The 24,945-nt window shown below is 38.8% G+C and overlaps 1 protein-coding gene across 2 annotated transcripts in view; it reads right to left on the bottom strand.

Annotated features, from left to right (window-relative positions):
• Positions 1-24,945, bottom strand: part of FIG4 (FIG4 phosphoinositide 5-phosphatase) — a 124,050-nt gene that overhangs the window by 70,461 nt on the left and 28,644 nt on the right. For both annotated transcript variants that reach the window (XR_015555249.1, XM_004422205.3), the window contains exons 6-15: positions 22,898-23,046; positions 19,489-19,617; positions 17,218-17,318; positions 15,827-15,989; positions 15,311-15,408; positions 8,705-8,838; positions 7,095-7,211; positions 5,313-5,358; positions 4,243-4,391; positions 2,773-2,939 (exon numbers count right to left, since the gene is read on the bottom strand). Coding sequence is in view for 1 of the 2 variants with exons in the window: in XM_004422205.3 (XP_004422262.1) it covers positions 2,773-2,939; positions 4,243-4,391; positions 5,313-5,358; positions 7,095-7,211; positions 8,705-8,838; positions 15,311-15,408; positions 15,827-15,989; positions 17,218-17,318; positions 19,489-19,617; positions 22,898-23,046 (1,253 nt within the window). In the remaining variant the exon portion in view is untranslated. The remainder of the gene's footprint in view (positions 1-2,772; positions 2,940-4,242; positions 4,392-5,312; positions 5,359-7,094; positions 7,212-8,704; positions 8,839-15,310; positions 15,409-15,826; positions 15,990-17,217; positions 17,319-19,488; positions 19,618-22,897; positions 23,047-24,945) is intronic.

The following is a 24,945-nucleotide window of genomic DNA, read 5'->3' as shown; positions in this document are numbered from 1 at the left end:
CGGTACCTTGTTACAGAAGCCATAGGAGACTAGTACAACAATGAAGCACACCAGTGAGAATGCCTGTAGAGAGATAACCTTAGAACTGTTCCAATTCATAAAAACAAGTGAAACTATTTGCTATTTTTAGTGTTTTTAGCTATTGATAATAATTAATTACTTGCAACATGTGCTGTAGTCAACTGGAAGACATTAATACATATTAATATCTTCACTGGGAACCATAGTAGTAGGTATAATAAAGGATGATGGGAATATTTTAATATTTTTGCTTTAGAAATCTAGAATTTAAACTTATGCCACTGGCCTGAATTTCTAAATTCTATTTTCCTAACTCAATTTTGTTCAGATTAATATACTTTGATTTTTAATTCCTAAATACAGTTCAAGGAGTCATACATACAGAGGAATGTCTAAATACTCTTAAGGTCTATAGTGGACTCTGATTTATATTATACATTGATCTTACCCAGAGTAGTACAATGGGCATAATTCTCAGTGAATTCAAAAGAAATGATCTGAGCAGCCCAAGAGCATTACTGATAGGCTGCATGTTATTAAGCTGACATAGTTAGATTTACCAATTTTTTAATTCAGGGAAATGGGGGAGTTGGGGGGGGCATAGGTAATAAATTAACTCATGTATTTATTAATTCATTCCACAAATATTTAGTGTGCCATAAGCAAGGCATTAGGGACATCATCGTGAACGAGCTGCTCAGGAAGCTCTTGGGTCTCGTGGTGGGGTGTGGGGAGGGGACACACAACACAACTGATTGCATAGTTAATGATTTAAGTGCAACTGTGCCAAGTGCTACAAAGGTACAGAATGCCACAAGAACAAAAACTGGAGGACCTTCCTTAGGGAAGTGAAAGTAGAGTGAGCCTTAAAGGCGGGCTAGGAATTACCTAGGGGGAAGGCTGCAGTCGTGTGTTCCAGTGGGTGGAACAAGAGCCTGTGGCAGAAGAAGCCTAGCTTATTCAGGAAACTCTGAGAAGGTCAGGATGCCTGGAGAGTAGTGATGGAGGACAGGAATGGTGTGAAGGCAGGATGGCAAGGTAGGCAGGGCCAGACCATGCAGGACCTCTAGGTGGGTCTTGCACTTCCCTCCCATACCCACCAGGCCAATCAGTTTCTGACTCCTCCATCGCATGTGAACAGAGAAGGTCTTAGTCGATGTGGTCGACTCCAAAGTGGCCCCATGCTACCCAGCTCCTGGTATTCACACCTTAGTGTAATATCCCCTACTATGGAGTGCATTGCGTCTCCCTAAAAAGACATATTGAAGTCCTAATCCCCAATACCCATTAATGTAATCTTATTTGGAAATACAGTCTTTTGCAGATATAATCAAGTTAGGAAGATTAGGGTAGACCCTAATCCAATATGATTGGTGTCCTTACGGGAAGAGGGAATTTGGTGTAACAGACATAGACACATGACAGAAAAAGGCCATGTGACAATGGAAGCAGAGACTGAAGTGCTGCACTTGCAAGCCAAGGAACACCAAGAATTGTTGGCAAACTACCAGAAGCTACGAAGAAGCAAGTAAAGATTCTCCCCTACGGGTTTCAGAGGGAGCCTGGCCCTGCTGATGACTTGATTTTGAACTTCTAGCTTCCAGAACTGTGAGATAATAAGTTTCTATTGTTTTAAGTCACCTAGTGTGTGCTATTTTGCTACAGCAGCCCTAAGAAATGGATACAGATTTCCCGTGTGTGTGGATGGGACCAATGATTTGCTTCTGAGTAACAGGATATGGCAAAGTGATGGGATGTCACTCCCATGATTACATTATGTTATGTAAGATTTTTGTCTTGCTAGCAGTCTCATTCTAGAGACTCTCTTTCCCTTGCTGGCTATGAAGAAGCAAGCTACTATGAGTCCTACAAGGAACAAGTCCACAAGGAACTTCAAGGAGTTGCTTCCGCTTTACTACACAACAGTCCAAAGCCAACAGCTCCACGGGGTCCTCCTACAGCAGGACACTATATCAAGCTTGCCCAGAGTCCTGCTGAAGCCCATTCTTGGCTTGAGGTGAAGGAGTAGGGGTGGGTGATAGTCACTGATGGCAATAGGTCACTCCAAAGAATCTTTTTACCAATCTTTCTTCTCCACATTCTGTAAACTTTTTTATCCGTTCAAGGGCCCAAGACTCACGGAATTAGTCACTAAGACTTCCTTTGTAAATTCTGTGCATGGGTATTTGTCTCACAGTCACTTTGGTCTGTGATATTTATTGTGTTGGAAATTCTATCAGAATGGAGGCAGGGAAAGTGCCATTTTAACCTCATTACTTTTAGTATTCACAAGTCATAAAATAAGAGGAGTATAATTTAGTGTTAATGTTACTATTAATTTCTAGCTGACATTTTAAAAAATCAGTGATATTTACATTCTTAGACAATTGTCAAGACTGTAAACTCTATTTAAAAATAACTACTCAACACTCTCAAACAAATTTATCTATGTATTGCAAGCAGAAATACAGAAGGAGACAGAAGCCAAGGAATCAAGGTATTTTGAATTGTGTAAAAGCTCCAATTATGGGCGGCAAAATGCAGAAGTGCCCTATTTAAAATAAAAAGTTTATTCATTCATTTATTGAACAAATATTTATTGAGCACTTTCTAAGTGACAGTCTCTGTTTTATTTAAACTTTTAAAATATTTAATTTGATTTTACTTAGACAAGTAGCTAAACAAAAAGTGTTTAAGAGGAAAAAAGTACATCAGAATAAGTCTTAGAAATGCCAATTACTCCAGAATTACCTGAAAAAGCATTGCTGTAATACCTAGACAGGGTCTGCATGATGTCTTTGGAGTGCTGGGTCCACGGCGCTATCTTTCTGTAGGTTTTTACACGATGAACAAGTTGAGAACCACCATACTGAAGTGACAGCGTATCTCCATGGTCTTCATAGAGTTCCTCAAATAACCTAAGCCAAAGAAAAACAAACATTTAAGAATTTTACCAAAAGTGTTACACTTTATTCACTTAGCCACAGACTCAAAACAACTCTTTTACTTGATGAATTACTCTGAGCCTTTCCTTTCAAGTAGACTCTTCAACATCTTGAAGGTAAATGCAAATGCAAAATGCATTATATTTTATAGCAATAGTGTAATAAGCAACAAAGTCACAGGAAAACCTAAGAAGGAAGCAGGGGCACGAAAAACATAACCCACCAAAGCCAGACCAAGCTGGTTCTAACCTCATTAAAAGACTCCTAACTTTCTGCAGCCTGTCAGATCAATTTACCTCCTATGACAGAATTTTCTGTTCTCTCTAAAGTGCTTTTGAAAAAAAGGACATGCTTTTGTCACAGACAGATAAACCACATTCTTTCCTAGAAATACATGTTTGAAACTTGTGTTTCTTCAAGTGCCTGTTCAGATTCTCAGTGCAGTGATATCTGTGGATCTGGCCACTTGTAAGCTAATCACTTTCCTCGACAGAGCCTTTATGACGGTCTCAGACGTCCAATAACAGCTATCGTTGTGTTTTCAAGAAACAGTACTTCATCTAATGCCATGGACCCAAGGGACAGTGAAAAAACAGTAACTTTGAATGAAGAATCAATCTTTTACGTGTCTTACATTTTTATTTCAAAATGTTTAAAGGCATATTACTTTTTTTTTCCTAAAGCAGTCTGGATTTGCATTTTAAAAAAATCCACTAGTGTGGGTTTATTTAAAGCACTTTAGATTCATCTAAAGAACATGTTTATTGATAATTAACACAAACAAGGAAACCAAAATCAGGGATGCACTTATATGGTGACTGATAAACAATAAGGTACAACAGAAATTTCACAATAAAAAAAAAACAAAACAAAATCATGGCAACAATACACAAGTTTTTTGTTTTTTTTTTTATTGATGTTTTAATGGTTTCTAACATTGTGAAATTTTGGGTTGTACATTTTTGTTTGTCCATCACCATATATATGACTCCCTTCACCCTTTGTGCCCACCCCCCACCCCCACTGCCCCTGGTAACCACAGTCCAGTTTTCTCTGTCCATGTGTTGGTTTATATTCCACATATGAGTGAGATCATACAGAACAATACACAAGTTTTTAATAGAAATATTTACTATAGAAACAATTTTAACAATGTCTTTTAGCAACATAATTTTTGAGAAGCTAAAAGTAGAAATTAGTTCATAAAAGTCCTTATTATTAAGCAAGTTTGCTTTCTGTCATTACCGGCAATCAAAAGGCAGAAAATCAGGCTTACCTAACTGCATCTGTATCAAACTGGAGATTAGGTTTGTCAATCAATCCCAAGGAATACAGCTGATAAGCCAGAGCACACTTTCCCACCATAAACTGTGCCGTGTTGGTGCGATCTAAACAGTCCACACAGTTGGTTCGAAGAACACCAGTCTAAAAAGAAACACCTTAAGACTCTCCATCATTATTCAGTCCCAAAACTACTTCCATCCTACTTTAGACTTCTTTTCAAGAAGTAGAAGAAAAGCTGTAGGCAGGGTATTATTCCTGAACAAATAATGAAGAACATTTCTTAAATTATAAAAGGTTATACTTGCTGCTCACTTCATATTGATGCAACAGCATCGTTACACCTTCTAGTTTACATTTGAATTTTCTTGTTTAGTTTAACAAGATAAAACAAATAGGGGCCGGCCCCGTGGCTTAGCGGTTAAGTGCGTGCGCTCCACTGCTGGCAACCTGGGTTCGGATCCCGGGCGTGCAGCGGCGCGCCACTTCTCCGGCCATGCTGAGGCCGCGTCCCGCATACAGCAACTAGAAGGATGTGCAGCTGTGACATACAACTATCTACTGGGGCTTTGGGGGGAAAAATAAATAAATAAATAAATAAATATTAATCTTAAAAAAAAAAAAAAAGATAAAACAAATAGCTAACGTTGTCCACATGTGCCAATTAGTAAAATATGTGCTTTTTTTCTGATACATCTCCCTTATCATCCAAACCAAATATTCAGTGGTTGAGGCCATATCATTCTTAAAGCATTATTAATATACACAGTGACTGTATCTGGCTTATTTTCCAAAGTCATTCTAATTTAGTCTTTTCACAGTTCTGTTTATGTTTCTATTTCTGATAATAAAATTTATACAGAAAAAAGTCTGTGGGCCATTATTATTTTAGCTGCACATCCTTTGTAAGAGTTAAACACTAGCAGTAAGGCTTTTAAAAATCATTCTCACATGAGTAATAATTTAGCATTAATTAAGAAGTATCTCTCTCCATGGTTGCTTTCAGACAACATCATATGCTGTGGACACAGATTCTATTCATTATTAACATAATGTCGTCTATACCTGCAGGCGACCAGTGGGAATCACACATCCTCCTAGTTCATTCCACCTGTGTTTAAAAATACAAGCTTTAAAAAATAATTTTAATAGCATAATCTATATTCATTTTTGATAGTAGCTCTTTATTAAGAATCAAAGAATTAAAGTAACAGAGCTGAATGCGCCTGAATAATCAGCTGATTCTGCTTATTTTCATTCTTTTAGGTAAGTGAATATGCAAAGAACCAGGATGTATGCTATCCATGCTCTCCTCACAGAGAACCCAGAAAAGCAATATCTTATCTTGCCCCGGGGCCCCACACTCTGGCATTTTGTCACCCAGGTTCAACCAAAATCCCTCTTGCTTTAATTTAAGCCCATTTCCTGTTTGGTCTCAACAGACATGAATAATAACTGCAGGGCATCCTTCTAATAAAGTCTTCCAAGCTTCACCCTTCTCCCCTCAACATTAGGAATCTCCACCCCCTCCAGCTTTGCTTCATAGAGCTTTGTTACGTTCCTTTGGTTGCTTCTGCAGACATCCTTATTATTTTCCTTCCTACTTATTTTCTCTATGTGCTAATGAATGCATGGAGATATGCTCTAAGTACTATATAATGACAATAATATTTTAATTATTTAAAAGAAGGTGCAGTGCAGATAAGAGTTAACATAGCAGGCCTGTCAGCTTTCCTCAGAAAGGTCTGCTTACAAGGCGGGCCCTTGGCTGGCATCTGGGAACTTGGGTTCCCACCATTCCCAGAACAGACAAGGGGGCTCCCTGTGCCTAAACTGTCTGTAGAAACAATAGGGTTTTGCTGACATCTTCTTTCCTTCTGGGAGTCTGGAATTTTGGTATATGCCAGGCAGAGGCTGTCTATGGGACCAGCCTCCAATAAGGAACCCTGGCACTGAGTCTCTAATAATCTCCCTGGTTAGCAACATCTCACTCCTGCTGTCACAACAAGTTGCTGGGGGAATTAAGCATGTTCTGTGTGACTCCACCAGGAGAGGACTCTGGAAGCTTGCTCCTGATTTCCTCTAGACTTTGCCCTGTGTGCCTTTTCCCTTGGTGATTTTGCTTTGCATCCTCTGACCGCAATAAATCATGGCCGTAAGTACGACAATATACTGAGTCCTCTGAGTTCTCCTAGTGAGTCATTGAGCCTGGGAGTGGCCTTCGGGCCTCTCGCCAAGGATGCCCTAAAATTCAAACTATAACAAAAGGATGTCTTCCAAAGATATACACACTAGTAGTTGGTTGTTGTTGCTTTTTGCATTTTTTACCATTACAGTTAACTTGTTAACTGAAAATAAAATGCCAGAAAAACATAATATTGGTTCCTTAAAAGACAAATAAAACACAGATCCTCGATCTGAAGAAGCTCACAAAGTAGTAATGAAGAAAGATTTGTGAGCAAATAATTAGAATAGAATGATAAATATTATTTTCATAAAAATGTTAGTATTTAGTCAATCAGAAATTTTCCTGCTCCTATTTAATACTGAAAAAATAGAATTCATTGCAGAAAATTTTACTTTACAGAAAATATTTTATGTAATGTTTACTCCATGAAACAAGAGATAAAGATTCCGTGGCTTCCATCTCAAGGTATATAACCACTGAAGGAAATTCCATGCCCACAGTGAATGTTCTTTACACAGTCACATGAGCAGCTTGTCTTGTCTCCCCAAGGAACAAATTGATCCATCATCCAAGTAAAACAAACTACTTATATTTAGAATATTTTTATCCATAAAAGCAAAATTCTTGATTTATTTTAAGTTTTTAAACCCCATACATACTTTTCGTCTGGCCGCAAAATACTACAGTAAGAATCAGGGCGGTTCACAAAGAAACCTGTTTTCTTCACTACACTTTCTGCAATCACGTTCAGTCGATCAAGAACATTACACAGCTTGCTGAGGAGAGGAGGAAGAATGAGAAAAGTGAAAACTCAAGTTAATTTTAATACATACTTATCCTTATATCTAAAGCAAACAAGGTCTATAGCAATGATATTCAGGGATTTAATTTTAAAAATCTCTGGTATGTACTCAATAGGAACACTGTAACAATTAATTTCTAGAACACATGTACTCAATAATTAGCAAGATTTGGTACAAAGAGACATGAAGAGCCTGTAACTTAACATCAACTAATGGCAAGTGTTAAGCTTGGCACATTACAACCCTGCAAGAGCTTTTCCCAAAGCCTTTCACTCCTCAAGAGTCAAGTCAATATGCATTCATAAAACAACTGAGAAGAGAGCACAATGCACAGTGCAGGTGGCACTGGAAGGAAACATTGGAAAATACATTAATATGAATGGTACAACCTGTAATCAGGCTTATACTCCGGGAAAGTGCGTGCATGTGTGTGCATGCATGTGTGCGTGTGTATATCTAACTAAACAAAATGAGTTAGAAAGAAGCATGAGTTAAGTGCAAAACAATACAGTATCATTAAAAAAAAATGAGACTTCAGGGCCGGCCCTGTGGCTTGGTGGTTAAGTGCGCGTGCTGCGATGCTGGTGGCCCGGGTTCGGATCCCGGGTGTGCATCGAGGCACCACTTCTCCGTTCATCCTGAGGCCGAGTCCCACATACAGCAACTAGAAGGATGTGCAGCTACGACATACAACTATCCACTGGGGCTTTGGGGGGAAAAATAAAATAAATAAAATCTTTAAAAAAAAAAAAAAAAATGAGACTTCAAAATAAACCTAGCGTTTGTATGATGCCTAGTAAGTGAGTAAAAAGACAATGCAAGGTCACTGAACGAAAGTTCCTTGGAGAAGATTAGTTTTGAATCATACTCCACAGGTGAAAGAGAGGTAGGAAAGCACCCCAGGGAGGCTGGGTGATGAACAATAGGCACAAAGGCTCAGGAACGGGACCCTGGCTGTTACATTAGGGAAGGAGCATGAAGTTTAGTTTTTCAGGAACAGAATAGCCCCGGGAATAAAGAAAAAGTTATTACATTCTGGAACCAACCAGGTGATGGGGCTTCAACATTCACTAAGGAGTCTGGATTTACTATAAACAGTCAGGAGTTCATCCACGAGGGAGATAATCTGGAAGTGGTGTCTGGGAAAGTGATTAAACAGGGAGAGAGAATGAAATAGAACAAGGTGAAACTAATGCCTTTAAGGACAAGTAGTGGAGTAGAGATGTTCTGAAATGACTAGATACTTCTAAGGGAATTTGCAAATGGTATAACTAGTGGGCAAAAAAAGAGTTTGGTGAACTAATTTAAGCACTCAAATTACACACCAGCAACAAAACAGCCCCTCGGCAGGCTCATAAAGAAAATTAAAAGAGTAACATTTCCTTTACCATAGAGATCAACTTCCTGCTATTTTACATCACAAGAAAAGGAAAATATCATAACCAGACATACGAATATCTATTCACCTTTTGGTGTACTTGGCCATATCCCAAGGAATATAAATAATAGTGTGCTCAGGAGGCAAAAACTGGTTGAGGTACGTCACAGCAGCTACAAGTTCTTCACTCAGAATTCTCTCATGTTTTCTTTTCTCTCGTTCCTTTATCAAAAGTAAACATTTCCAATGTTCTAATACTTTAAATCAGAGGAACAGACTTTTAACATCTTACTTTTCAGCTAAGACAAAAAACGTTGTCTTAAATATACTGAAACGAAATCTAACTACTAAAATTAAAATAATATAAATGCAAAGAAATAAATACTTCATTGAATTAAAGTCAACAGATAATGAGCTTTAAAGACTCCAGGAGACCAGATGTCTTCCTAGTGATGTCCTGCAGCCCCAAGAAGCCCAGTTCACCCTACACGGGCCTGGGCTATGCACTCCACACCCCACTTTGGCAGAGGAGAACTCCCCAAGGACCAGAAGAAGGGAACCCTTAACTCCAGCCAACTAAGGACCAGACAGAAACCAACTGGGTCTGGATGGATAACCCCCAAGTGGCACAGCACAGAGCGCTTTCACAGCCTTCATAGGTTTTTCAATTTGACTCTTCTAAAATACCCCGTAGGGAAGCCAAGGCAGGAACATTTTCTCCCTTCACACTGTGGTTGAATGAATTGAAGTTGAGAAGCGTTCACGGGACTAAACCTCACTTTCTGCCTCCTTGCCTTCTGGACCTCCTTACATAGCACACCGCCTCTCATGTCAAGAGAGGTTGGTGCATTACTGTACAGCTCTGTGGTTAGAACGCTGGCTCTGCCACTTACTAGCCATGTGGCCCTGTGCAACCTTCGCAACTTTCCTAGGCCTCCATTTCTTCATCCATAAAAAGGGGTAACAACAGTATCCCCCTTATAGCATTAATATGAGGTTTAAATGAAATAAAACATGGTAATTTCTTATCAGAGCTTCTGGCACATGGTTAAGTATTAATAAAAATTAACTATTTTTATTGTCATCCTGATCAGGCCTTCACTTAAAAAGAAAGAAAAACAATTAATTCAGCAATAGTGATGCTGACATGGTATGGAGGCACTATTGCTGACACCAAAATAGGTCCATGCTGTTTTCAATCATGATTACTTTTCAACTGTCATGAATTTAATTGGATAACCATTGTGAAACAGAAAATGGTATCTATTTTGCACAGCTGAATAAATCAAATGGAGGAATTAAATAAGAGTTGATGAAGAACAGTGTTAAAATAAAAGTATATTTAGCTTATTTTCCATTTGAGAAAATTAAATTATATATTTGGAATTTTTCTCAAAAGCACTTTATTTTTTGGTGAGGAAGATTTGCCCTGAGCTGACATCTGTGCCAAACTTCCTCTATTTTGTATGTGGGATGCCACCCAGCATGGCTTGATGAGTGGTGTAGGTCCGCACCCAGGATCCGAAGCTGTGAACCCCGGGCTGCCAAAGCAGAGCACACAGGACTTAACCACTATGCCAAGGGGCCGGACCCCTCAAAAGCACTTTAAATCAACTAGGGAAACAAAAACTTTTTGAAATTCTTACATCAACTCTGACATTTTATAAGATGGAGAGAAGAGGTTATTTAATCAACCTTCGATTATCTCTGTGTAAAGAATCTCTTTATGGGCCGGCCCCGTGGCTTAGCGGTTGAGTGTGTGCGCTCCGCTACTGGCGGCCCGGGTTTGGATCCCGGGCGCACACCGACGCACCGCTTCTCCCACCATGCTGAGGCCGCGTTCCACAGAACAGCAGCTAGAAGGATGTGCAACTATGACATACAACTATCCACTGGGGCTTTGGGGGAAAAAAAAAGGAGGAGGATTGACAATAGATGTTAGCTCAGAGCCGTTCTTCCTCAGCAAAAAGAGGAGGATTAGCATGGATGTTAGCTCAGGGCTGATCTTCCTCACAAAAAAAAAAAAAAAAAGAATCTCTTTGTGAATTGTCTGTCCATGGTCGATTATTGTTGGTGAATCATTTAGTAACAACCAAATGAAAACTTCACATACACAAGTGATTTTGCATATTATTTCAAAGGGCTCGGAGGACCCCCCAACGGCAGTCCATGGCCCTCACATTAAAAACGTCTGATGTACAGTTATGCTTGATCCCAGGTTGACTTTCTATTGATCCCCAGGAGCAGCACGGAAAGCATATGGATTGCTGCAAAATGTCTGTCAATCAGTATCTCAAACCTCCACAATTTGGGAGGTAGGAGGAGTTCACAATGCAGAGTGAAAGAGAAAAGAAATCAAGAAAAGTATTTCACTTTAGTAAGTTCATATGGAGGCAGAATAAAGAGTGAACACCCCTTGGTATCACTCTACACACGTATGCATTCTTTGACTCTTCAATCACAAGTTAATAAGGACTTCTTCCAAGTGAACTGAATATTTTCTTTTATATCCTATGAATAAAATAACTAATGACAAAAACTACAAAAGATTTTTTCCTATTCTACAAAACATCAACTTAATCTCCAAACTATTCTCTAGTTAATCTCTAGTTATTGCCAGGATTTTTAAGACAATGGAACAGTAAACAAGTACAATTTTAAAATCCACTGACTGGCCTTTAAATATTCAAAAATAAATGTACATTTGAGAAATCTGGGCAAGAACACTTTACAACCACATGTATCAGATATTGGTTTTTGAATCTGCATATTTAATAGAGAGTTATTTCAAACATGGTAGACTGAATCTCCATTTAACCGTAGCTTTTAAACACACCATAAGAACTCTGTAAAACATGAAGAAGATTCACTAATTTAGGTCAATGCTTATATTCTAGTAATGCCTTGTAATTTAGTGCCTTAGCAATAATTTATTTCTATACTAACAACATCTTATTTTGTATGCATTTACTAGGAAAGTGTTCATGAAGGTTTTTGTTATTAGACTTTTCCTACTTTAACTTTTCAATTACACTCATGTATTATAGCTATTGTTCAATACCAGGCTGAGGTTACAGATTATCCAGCTATTGTCTTATATTATTCTGAGTTGACAGGGGGAGAGACACAAAAATGAAACTTCAGAGTTAATGTGAACAAAAGTCTAGAAAATGATGTATTTAATATCTGAATAATTTATTTTACAAACTCAATCCCTAGTTGGATGCAATGATTACATAAACCAAATAGCAACAAAGGAAGAAATGAAGGTGACTACCTCATTGTCCACGGCTCCCCCTCCTCACACCCTCCTCCTCCTAGCCTGGCCACTTTCAGGCCATATTCCTCCAAAGTCTTGATTTAAAACACACACACACACACACACACACACACACCATGCATTAGTTGTACAGTCCTCTCCTGGCACCTGGCTCATAGTCTTCCTCCCTGCCCCAAGCTATGCCTCCACCCTGGGTGACTTCAGTACCTCCACCTCCTCTTCCACTCTAGTTAAGTCATCATTCCCACCCTCACATCTTAGATCAAGTCATCATCACAGGTAACTCCTCTGCCTTCAACACTTCTTATCCAGAACCTCTTTTATTTTCGGATTGCTTGTTTTAAATCCCCCAACTCATGAGGACCTCAATCCACCGACAGCTCTACTTTCTCCATCAGCCCTCTCCGTGACTCCCCCTCATCCTCCAGCTCAGATTTCAGGGTTCTCTTCAATAATACTATTGCCAATGTCCAAAACTCCTTTAATCCTGTCTTTTTACGTCACACCTATATGACAAAACTAAATGAACCTGATTATTTATTTTATCTGTCCTTATACCCAAACACAAGCCCTGCCAGAAAAAGTCAGGCAACAGCAGAACGGTTCCATTTAAGAAATCCTGATCACCAAACTGAAATTAGCCCTTAGCACTGCTGTGATGTCTCTGGTCAACCTACCCTCCCACATGCATGAAGACTGTTAAATCTTCTCCACTACCCTCAAACCTCCACTCTGAGCAAATGACCTTTCCTCCTCCCAAAGCCGTCAGAAGGGAGCACGCACACATGCACACGTGCACGCGCGTACACACACACATCCTGCACCCTACTATTCTCTGTCCTCCCATTAAAATAATTCCTCCATCCATGTTTCAGATTTCCTCCATTCCCCCTTTCTTAATACATGATGCCACTGATCACCTCTTGTCTCTCTTGTGTTTTATACCTCTCCTGAAGGATCTCAAATGGATCCTTCCCACAGGCTTTAAAATACAACGTTACGATCTCTTAAAAAAAAAAAAAAACCTGACAAAAACACCAACTCTTGGGGCCAGCCTGGTAGTATGGTTAAGTTCGGCATGCTCACTTTGGCTGCCCAGGTTTGCAGGTTTGGATCCCGGGTGCAGACCTATGCCACTCATGAAGCCATGCTGTGGCGGCGACTCATACAAAATAGAGGAAGACTGGCATGGATGTGAGCTCAGGGACAATCTTCCTCAAGCAAAAAGAGGGAGATTGGTAACAAATGTTAGCTCAGGGCCAATCTTCCTAACCAACAAAAGAAACAACAAAAAAACCCACCAACTCTTCATCTTTCACTAGGTTCTCCCCCAGAGGGGAGCAAAGCACTCGACTCACTGCCCCCACTTGCTCACTTTTACCCCACACCTCAGTCGGCTTCCATCAGTGACCTTGGTATCACCAAGACCAATGAACATTTTTTCTGTTTTCATCTTCCTTGAGCCATCAGCAGCATTGGCCACTGCTGACCACTTCCTTCCTTCATCATAGAACATGCTTTCTCTTGGTTTTCATAACACAGGACTCACCACTGGTTTTCCTCCTACTTTTCTGTTTTTTCTTGGACTCCTTTATAGACTCAGACCACTCTAACTGGACAATAAGCGTGGGAGGTCCTCAAGACTAGCCCCGAGGCTCTTCCCTCTGCTCACTCTATTCCCTCCGTATGGGCCTCCCATCCATGCCCATGCCTTCAGATACCACCTGTACACAGACGAATCACAAAATCACATCTTGGCCCAGACCTCCCCTCTGAGCTTCCAACTCACACACCGACCACCTACTTGCCCTCTCCTTTTAGAGGACTCAAATACAGCTCAAACCTCAGCATGTCCAAACCATACTCACGCTCTTCCTCCTCCAGCCACCTGAGTAAGCCAGAAACCTAGGAATCAAGCCCGACATTTCCCTGTGCCTCGTCTCAAATCCAGCCCATCACCAAGTCTACTGCCTCCATCTACTTCTCTCCACCTCAACCACAACCAGAGTCACCCCTTTTCCAGATCATTATAATAGCCTACTATGTGGTCTTCCAGCATTGAATTTAGCCTTGTACCAATCCATTCGCTCTCTATGTTGACATCAGGATAATCTTTTCAAAATACAAATCTGATCACAATCCTCTCAACCATGCAACACCTTCAATAGCTTCCCACTATTCTTAGGATAAAGACCAGACTCATTAGCATACCCTACAAGGCTCTGCATAGTCTGGCCATAACTATCTCTTCAGCCTCATCTCACAACAGGCTCTCTTGCTCTCATCCTCTGGGCCTACATAGGCCTTTTTCTCCCTCAAACACACCATATCCCCGCCTGTCCCAGGGCTTTTGTACCTGTCATTCTCAGTTGGCTGCTATTCTCTTTCTTCTTGACCTAGTTAATGCCTCTTCCTTCAGCTGTGCTGACTCATCACTCCTTGAGGGAAGACTTCTCTCCCATTGTAAGCTCTCATAGCACCATTTACCTGTCTTGGTACCTCTGCATTACTTCCCCATCTCCTCCATTAGACTGTTAGCTCTGTGAAAGCGGGCACTGTTTCTGTGATTGCTTCACAAAGGAAACTTCAAAAATACTTATTAAATGATGGACTAAACGGACACAGGATTCCTTGATTTTTGATTAAATGGAGTTATATTTATTAACTAGCCATCTCAGACACTACTAGGTTGTTGGTCACTGTCACAACCATAATATAACAAAACCCTTGCTTTTCGTACTCTCAGGGTTTTCTTGGCTGTGGACTGAGATTCTTTCAATTCACTTGATTGCAACAGATACACATACAATTTATTATCTGGTCTCCCTGTCCTCCATCCTAGGCCTTTGACCTGAGTGCCTACTCATACACACAAGATATGTTGACCAAACAGTCTACTCTGACTAGGAAGCACAGAACTGTAAGGCCATGTCACCACTTTGTCCACCTGATTCTTGAGCCACAACAGCAGCCCAATTTCTGAATCTAGCCTTTAGATCCTATCATTACATATTAACTTGCCCAGGAGATCTTCTGGATCGTCAAGGGAACCGGCTATATCAAGGCTAGGCTGTGGCTGTTTGATGTCCGTGCGTCCTTTTCCAAGCTGTCCTGGAAACTAAGCCAGAATTTCACCCATACCTAGTTCACCCAAGGAAATCAGGAGACTGACACACTGCAACCCTCTCTTTCCTTAGAAACATACCCCTGATTCTCCCAGGGAAGAGCCCATATGGAATCTGAGGCCAGAGGACAGTAGCTCAGAGAGTTCAGACACAGTGAGCTGTCACAGCATAAGTCTACAAGTCTCTCCTCTGGGAACAGGTGAAGCAAGCTTGTTTAACCCTTTGGTGCTGAGGAAAAGGTTGTCCAGTGTGACTGAATTTCATACCCAAACAGATGAGCACACCATACCTTCACTAAATTCAAGATGATGATGGGGGAACCAAACCTCTGAAGCATCTGGTCAAAGTGAAGGGCAGCCACATGTGCAAATGGATCTGCCTGATCCACTGAGGAGGGAAAAAAGATGAATAAATACCAGAATGAAAATTATAAAGCAGGAATAAAAGAAGTATAGGGTGTTGTTTTGTTTTTTAATGTTTAAAGAAAGGCAATCCAACTAATCTTCTCGTAGTTTTACTTCCCAAATTCCTCTCAAGCTTATCAGACACTCATTCTTCATGTATTTATTGAATTTGAATAATTCTTACATTTATGAAGAGAAATGTAATTTATTAGCAGCCAAAATTAAAGAAAAAATATAAAGTTATTGCATAAAAATAACAAAAGTCCCTCCTCTAAATAGTCGACTTGCTGGTACTAAAACTTCGTTAAAACCTAAGCATTTATGAGATTTCTGTGATAATAGTTTGTTATCTCTAAATGTGGGTAAAAAAGAGGTATTATTAAAAAGATAGTTCCACGCACACGTAATGGGTGGTTTAGGCATCATAGTTGAAATGTCCTGAGACCAGTATAAAGGAACTGATCCCCTGACTTGCACGTAAGAAGAATAACTTCCTGCAGTAAAAGACATCACAGAAGCATCGCAGAGTATTTGTTCAGTCTCCACTTCATTTGCAACGTCACCCTAAAAAGAAAGGTGCATTTAAAGGTATTTTACGCTCTTAAAAATTTTTAATGGAAAAAATTCAAGTATGCAATGAAATTATAATTCCTATTCTTAGAATGTCTTAAAAGAGGTAAATGTTGATCAATATTCAATGTGCACATTAGAAAAGGAAAACTATTAAAATGCAATAAAGGAAGGCAATTAAAAATAGCAGAGACTAGACTAGGAAAAAAATCTAATTAAATAGCTAATAATACAAGTAGTAGATAGAGAACAGCTTCAGTGGTGTAAATGGCAGAGAGGGAGAGAAAAGAAAAACAATTACATGAAATTATATAGGAGGTCAGGAAGACCAGTGGAATAAAAAAATTCAATTCTTAAGACCAAGAAGGAATGAAAAGACATGAACGAGATTCAAATAATGCCTGATGGACAGAAGAAAAAAAAAAAGGGTCATGAGGTAGCTTTACTCATAAAAGTATACAAGGATATGACAAAGAATAATTTGAGGCATTAATAACATGACTGATTATCCTTTGAATATTCAAAAGCAAATAATATAGCTGTAAAATTCTGATTTTTCTTCAAGTTATAATTATTTTCATTGTTGATATAATTTTAAGAACAATGTTGCTATTTTAAGGCAGGATCAAAACCCAATGTTTCCCTCAATCTGTCTACTCAATCAAACGTCTGCTTAAGACTCAAGCTGTCTGTTGCAAATGGAGATGGAACACTCACAGGAGATTACAGGACTGATGGCTGGAGAGATGGACTGTTGTTGTTGTTAGTTTCTAGGGTGAGCAGAATAAGGAGTCTGCCTTGAGCCAAACTAAAGCAGAGTGAAGAGGGTGAAGGGTTTCCCATCCTTGCTCTACTGAGTCTTCTTATCAAGGGTGCATTTCTGACGATGAGTGCTCCCCTCCCCTAACTTCTTGAGTGGAGGTGCTTTGCTATTTTAGTCTCTACACCAAATACGTACTACATTTTCTCATATATTACAGAAATGGCTCATCTTCCAAAACATTAGACATTTCACAACTCCCTAAGGCATTGCATAACTCTAAGATAGCTGATTTTTCAGAACATCTGTATATTAGTCATATTTCTCACAAGTTTCAGATACTCTGGAGAATTATTCTCTTGATAATGCCCCAAATTAAGAAATTCTACTTTGCTTCACCTGTCAGCAAAGCTGATGTAAAAGGTTAAAAATGCCAGCAGCACTGTTGTTTTTCCATCTTACCTCACAGTTTGCACCTCTCTTGAGAAAACGGGTCCCAGCAAACTTACTGGATCTTCTAGCTATTAGAGTGACATACACTGGTCGTCCATAGATCAACAGCTCTTAGAAATCAAGTTAAAGCTATTTAGCATTCCAGACTGTCACACCAAACCAAGAGAATCCTTATACCTTAAATACACATTTAAATACATCTTGTCCAGTGCGTTAAAGAACACCAAAAAGCTCCACCCAAAAATGGAACAGCATTGGGTCTAGCTGTTCTCCGAACTGTGCGGGTCCTAAGGCAAAAATGGACCTCCTTCAGGAGCAGTTTCCACGAATTTGCGAGGAAATGGTAACCACAGCCTATGTCACTTAATAGAGTGTTTAAATTATGAAGTAATATACGAGGGAATGGAGTATACCGTAAAAGTAATCCAACTTTATCACCTAACTGCAAAAACTGAACGCTATAAACTGTTTAATCAACATACAGTTGATTAGTTGTCACCTTATTTAACTTTCCGATCCTCAGTTTCATCTTCGGTGAAATGGTGTAAGTACTAATAACGTAACTAATTTTATTAGGTGGTTGAGAGGACTAGGTTAGGTACTGTGTGTAAAACTAGTGCCTGGCCTGTAGTAAATGTTCAATAAATAGCAATTACTTTTATCATCACATAGATTTTCAGAATTCATTAAATGCTTGATAACTAGGAGACTAGATTCATCATTTAAACTAATGAGCTTTAAAATCATAATCTATGGTGATATTCACTATTTAAAAAAAACAAATATTTATTGTGCTTAATATATGACAGGTCCTGAGTTAGCTCTTGGCAGTACAAAACAGTTTAGGTCTATCTTTTAGAAACTGTAGCATTCTTTCTGGTGTCCTTGGTGGTGAAAACCTTGTGTTCTTTCCAGGCAGATTTTACTTTCAGAAACAGAAAAAGTAATTCAGGGCCAAATCTCATTACTCAGTAAAGGATCAAGCAGATAATACCACTCACTGGCTGAATATGATTATAAAGTCATGAGCCTGATATTCAAGTGTAGCACATAAATCTCACTCATTTCATTTCAAAATCCCTCTGTGTCGTCATCTAGTCTTTCCACTCCCTCACTTGCCACAAAGAAGGCAGCACTGGCCCTCTTCAAAGCTAAGCTCTCCAGCGGTACCCCTTGATTCCACTCCTCTCAAATGCTCTGGGGCAAGAAAGCACAATATTAGTTAATCACATTCACGCACTTAACGGTCTCAAAACAACCACTTAAAGTTTTCACCATAGGTCTTAGAAACCTAAGACACAAGGAAGAATGCCAACTAGAGAACATGCTAGGTGCACAAATGTCCACCGTGATCTCAAAGAGGGATAGGAAATACCTAAACACTTCTAGAAAGTATACATTGCCTTCCTAAACCTCATAGCATAATAGTACTTTCTTGAAAGGTTTCAATATAGCTAGAAATTAAATGAAAGGAAAAAAGGGGTGTATAAAATTGAATTCATCAGCTTAACCCAAGGCTCAACCTACTTCTCTTTAATCTATCATGCCCCTTCCAATCCAGGCCTTCGTTACATTATGCTTGACCCACCACAATCTTTTCCTAACTCATGTCCCTTATTCTAGTCTCATTTTACTAAATCCAGCTTGAAAATGGCTGTCAACTCAAGCTTCTTAAGTACTACTTGGCACATCACCCTCTTGAAAAAAAACTTTCAAAAGTTCTAGCACCAAATCCAAAATCCTCAGTCTGACCACCAAAGCAATCTGGTGACTGGCAATCTGACTCCCCCTACCAACCTCCTTCCCACTGCACTGTACCTCCCAGGGGTTTACACACAAGCCACGAGAACACTCCCATGAACTTTGCCACCTCTACACTCACGGTGCTGCCCCCACCCATGCTCTCACTCCCTGCTTGCTAAGGCCTGACTTGTGTTTAGGGTCCAGGCCAAGTTCAACTTTTCCTATGAGCCTGTCCCATCCTCCCCACCTGCCAGTGATTCTGCCCCTTCTCTCAGGTAAGCATGATACCTATTACCTATATCACTAACTATGCATATAACATTTTCTTCCCTGTTATTTATCTTTCCATGTACACAACAGATCTGTTTAAGTGGCCTGCATTCCTCTTTGTATTTCCACTATATGACATCATGGGTAAGTTTTCCTGTTGGGAGCACACAGTGATAGTTATAATCTTATAATTCATAATTAGCTTTCTACAAATTGGTACAGCATAAGTTAAATAATATGCATCTTAATTTTTTTAAAAAAGGATACTTGACTGCCCACAGAACCCATGAATAATATATAACAGCCAGTCACGATGCACAGTATTTTTAATTATATCCAGAAGTTCACCATTCCACACATACTTCATATAAGGCTCACTACAGATCCCAAATACACCTGAAAAATAAAAGTTGGTATCAGAAAGATAAGGAAATTGGTTGACATCCAACTCATTTTTAAGTCCTTAAACTCTGTTTTTAACTTCAAACATAAGATGCCTGATTTAACAGCATTGCCATTTTCAGTGGATATAATCCATGTCATCGCCCAGAACACTATGCTGATTCTGTACAAAGTCAAAGAATGAACACATTTTCTGATTTGTGAGAGTTTTTAACCTAAGAGAAAAGAAACTGACAGGGAAATAAAGGGCACACGTACAAACACATGAATAAGGCTGAGAGCACAGAGCAGCAGCTGAGAGCACCAATCTGGGGTCCAAGTACCTGGGTCCAAAACTCGGCTCTGCCTCTCATCAGGAGGGTGTCAGATACTCACTATTATAGTGCTTTGGTTTCCTCATCTGTACCGGTATCATGTGGTTGTTGTAAAGTGAAATAACGCACACCAAGTGCTTAGAACAAGCCCGCTGCCTTACTGATACTTCATAAGTGGTAGTTATTTTTATCTCAGGCTTTTCCTTATGAAGAAATTAATTTCATCAAACATGATTTCAGCAGATCCAGATAAAGTTATTAAACATCAATGAGTTTTACAAAACTTATATGAAATGCAAAATAAGAAATAAGTATATTTATAAGATAATGGCTTAAAAGATCATAACAGTTCTGGATAGCAGGCAAAAGAATACTATTTTCTTCTCAAAACGTGATATGTTAGGGGCCAGCCTGGTGGCATAGTGGTTAAGTTCACATGCTCCACTTCGGGGGCCTGGGGTTTGGATCCTAGGTACGGAGCTATGCACCGTTCATCAAGCCATGCTGTGATGGCATCCCATATACTAAAATAGAGGAAGATTGGCACAGATGTTAGCTCAGGGAGAATCTTCCTCAAGCAAAAAGAGGAATATTGGCAACAGATGTTAGCTCAGGGCCAATCTTCCTCAGCAAAAAGAAAGAAAGAAAACATGGTATGTTAAGAGTGTTTACATACTATGACAAATATACTTTGGTTTGATTCATAAAAACTAAACCTTCTCCGCCCTTTCAATGCATTACAGAGCATGAATAATACAGACATAGATTGGAGTCCTGTCTTTGCCACTTAGCAGCTCTGTGACCCCTGGAAAATTACTTAACATCTCTGAACATCAATTTTCTAAATTGTAAAATGATGATACTACCACTCACCTCGGAGATATTGTTCAGATTAAATAAAATAATATATACAAAGTGACTAATACACTGACTGACACAGTAGAGACATTTTAAAAAAATGTATTATTTTCCCTTTCTACCTACCCCCACACCATCTATGCTCACTCTGTTTCCTATCAGTTTCCTTCTGTGTGGTAAGAGAATAATGCTGCCCTCCCCCCCCCAAAAGATGTCTACGTCCTAATCACCAGAGCCTGTGAATATGTTATGTTACATGGCAAGGAGGAATTAAAGTTGCAGATGGAATTAAGGTTGCTAATCATATGACCTTGAGATGAGGAGGTTATTCTGGATTATCCAGGTAGGCCCAAGGTAACTACAGGGTCCTTATAAATGAAAGAGGAAAAGAGGAGTGGAGTGTCATAGTGATGTAACGTGGAACAAAAACCTCAGCTGGCCATTGCTGGCTTTGAAGATGGAAGGGGGCCATGAGCCAGGGAATGTGGGCAACCTCTGGAAGATGGAAACGGCAAGAAAACAGACTTTCCCCTAAGTCTTCAAGAAAGGAACACAGCCCGGCAGACACACTAATTTGAGTCCACTGAGACCTATTTTGGACTACTGACTTCTGTAAGACAATAATTTTGTATTGCTTTAAGCCACTAAGTTTGTAGTCATTTGTTATAGCAGCTAAAAAAACTAATACACACAGTTATTCATATCTACCAAGTAGAATTGCTCTAGAGATAGTAAAAAATTAAGTGGCTTCAGAGGATTAATTCAGATCCCAAAACAGACATTCAAATTCAGATTTTGGATGCCATATACTGTAAATTTAGTAATACTTTCAGCTTTTCTATTACTAAGTGTGATATTTGGAAGAAATAATGCAAGCAAATATTCAGGCACACGTTATCTTACTCTCCACCTGTCTAGTAGTACAGGTTACAATTTGGGTGTCTGAACCTGGGCATATTTATGTGATCTAGATGATGTGCGGTAGAGATGGTGCACTGGGTTTGGCCTTAGCTCAAGTGATAGTCAATCTAATAAACTAACAAGAGGCAAGGGCAATGCCAGGAATGGCACTCAGTTTAAGCAACAGCCTAAGTCTTCTTAAGAGTGAATCAGAACCCGTGGCAAATGCTAATAGAGCACAGCCTCTTCTTGAGTGTCCCGCAAGGACAAACCTTCTGGAACTTTAGATTACATTCTACCTCTGCACCCACATCTTCATCATTACCATTTAAGTTGCATAGAGCAAGACACCTAAAGACACTATTGACTTATTATATTTCCATAGTAAGTCCAATTCAGCTAAACTACTTTAAGTTTGAAATGATTTCTTCACAACATTCACTTTAGCAATGCCCCTGGCTTTAAAGTTCTAGACCAACCCAAAAATCTAGGAATAAAGGTACTATTCTGTTGTGTGACTGGTTAGTCTGGGATCTCCACGGTCACCCTAAACTAGTCACACAGGGGTCCTGCAGTGATCCTGACAGAAGCAGGGCCATGACGGACCAGTAGGTCAAGCTGGGACCAACCAAAGTAAGAACAGCCTCTGACCTGCCGCACTGGTTCCTCTGGACATTGGCCATGTGATCTTAATCTCTAGGCCTTAGCTTCCTACTTAGTCTCTATTTTTTTAAAAGTAGCATTATACCTACTGAGTAGAGTTTTTATGAGAATTAGAGATATTGTATGTCAATATCCAGGACACAATAGGCAACCCATGGTAACTTTTTTCCAAAACTTAGCCCATACTGAACTGGAGGAAAATAAGGTGGTGGTGTGTATTCTTCAATATTCAAAAAAACAATTTTCCATTTAAACTTGACCAAAAGTCTAGACCTAAATGTATTACATAAAAAGTGCATGAAAATTTGTTAGAAAATGTCATCATACAATTTTCTGGCTGGCCCACAGATGAAATCACACGGTGATTAATGATCTCTATAAAAATGAATTGGTCAAGTTCATATATCTAAAACAACCTCATGTAAGGACAAAGAGCAATGAGGGATGGAGAAATATGAGGGAAATATGAGTGAATTTAATGAGATGCCGTTTCACAGATGCCCCATTAACATACACTCGATGTGCTGAAAACCACCTACCGCTTCCTCCCTGTGTAATTAATCCTTCATCTTCAAAGATGTCGAAACTCTCCTGGCGAGTCTGGGTCGTTTCTGACTTTAACATCTCCAGGGGCATTCGCAAGACAGTGAGATTATATTGAAGTGAGTGGGACAAATCATAGCTGTAACTGAGAACATAACTGAAACTTAATAAGAAATACAAAAGTAAAACATATTTCACGGTCTTGGCTCCCATATGGAACTAAAACCTGTGAACTAAATTACTTAGCACCTGTTACTTTACTTGGAAGGAATGCTGTTTAAATAAGCCTGTAAAACACAGTAAACCATGAATATAATTAGAAATTAAAAAATCATTGCATGACTCAGGCATTTGCATAACTAGAAGTATACAATCCAATGTGAGTGACCTACATTCATTGATTTGCAATGTGCATTTTTTTGCTTCACACTGAAATCAATCTAATTTCATGGCCTTGTGCAAAGGGGTCATGCTCTCAGATGTATCTGAATGGAGTTCTATGGATGTTACAATACCCACTGCAATAGTGCATGGTCTGTGTACTCCAGTTTACCCATGAACAAAAATAATTCTATTAATTATTAATGGTGGTACCATAACTGACTTCGTGATAATACAGGAATAAGCAAATAACACAAGACATTACAGTGAAACACATTTTAGGAAAGTAACAGCCACCCTCCAAATTATAATAGTCTGTGCAAATAAAATTTGGCCTTTAGGCCAATAAAACACTTTATAATTCTGATTTCACAAATTAATAATTTTTATAAGTATCTCTGGCTATATACTTTTAGCACAGAATGTTAGAAGGTATCTAGAATTCTTTAGGTTTATACTAATTTGCTTGTAAAGTATTTTAGTCATATTTTAAGATGGTTACAATTCTGTCTGGAGAGTCACACAAAGTATTTTAATTATTATTTCTTCTTTAATTTATTCACATAATTTGATTGAAGTTTATTTGTTTCACCTGTGAAATTCAATTTTACCACATTTGCTTGATGGATTAATTTATTTTACTAGCATCTAATCTCACAGGAATAAAAGTTGTATTAAGAAATTGGTTTTTCAATCCCATTTACAATGGCATCGAAAAAAAAATCACTTAGGAATAAATTAACCAAAGAGGTGAAAGATCTCTAAACTGAAAATTATATGACATTGATGAAAGAAACTGAAAAAGACACAAATAAATGGAAAGATATCCTGTGTTCATGGATCAGAATTAATATTGTTAAAATGTCCACACTATCCGATCTATCTATAGATTCAATGAAATCTCTATCAAAATTCCAATGACATTTTTCACAGAAATAGAAAAAAATTCTGAAATTTGTGTGGAACCACAAAAGACCCCAAATAACCAAAGCAATCCTGAGAAAGAAGAACAAAGCTGAAATCATCACTCTTCCTGATTTCAAACTTTCTTACAAAGCTATAGTAATCAAAACAGTATGATACTGGCATTAAAAAGAGACACATAGACCAATGGAACAGAACTGAGATCCCAGAAATAAACCCACTTACATATAGTCAACTAATATTTGACAAAGGAGCCAAAAACATACAATAAGAAAAGATAGTCTCTTCAATAAATGGTGCTGGGAAAACTGGATGACCACATGCAGAAGAATGAAACTGGACCCCTATCTTACACCACACACAAAAATTAACTTGAAATGGATTAAAGACTTAAATGTAAGACCCTAAACTGTGAAACTATTAGAACAAAACATAGGGAAAAAGCTCCTTGACATTGATTTTGGCAAAGATTTCTTAGATATAACACCAAAAGTGCAAGGAAGGAAGGCAAAAATAAACAAATGAGACTACATCAAACTAAAAAGCTTCTGCACAGCAAAAGAAACAAACAAAATAAAACACAGCCTATGAAAATAAATACAGCAAAATAAAAAACCTATGAAATGGGAGAAAATATTTGCAAACCACATATCATGATAAGGGGTTAATATCCAAAATATATAAGGAACTCATAAAACTCAACAGCAAAAAAAAAAAAAAAATCCAATTAAAAAATGGC

This window comes from Ceratotherium simum, chromosome 19 (genome assembly GCF_057802395.1).
Source record: "Ceratotherium simum simum isolate JZ-2026a chromosome 19, ASM5780239v1, whole genome shotgun sequence".
NCBI classification, from domain to species: Eukaryota; Metazoa; Chordata; class Mammalia; order Perissodactyla; family Rhinocerotidae; genus Ceratotherium; species Ceratotherium simum.
The sequence above is the reverse complement of the archived record's forward strand: the minus strand, read 5'-3'. Positions and strand labels throughout refer to the sequence as shown.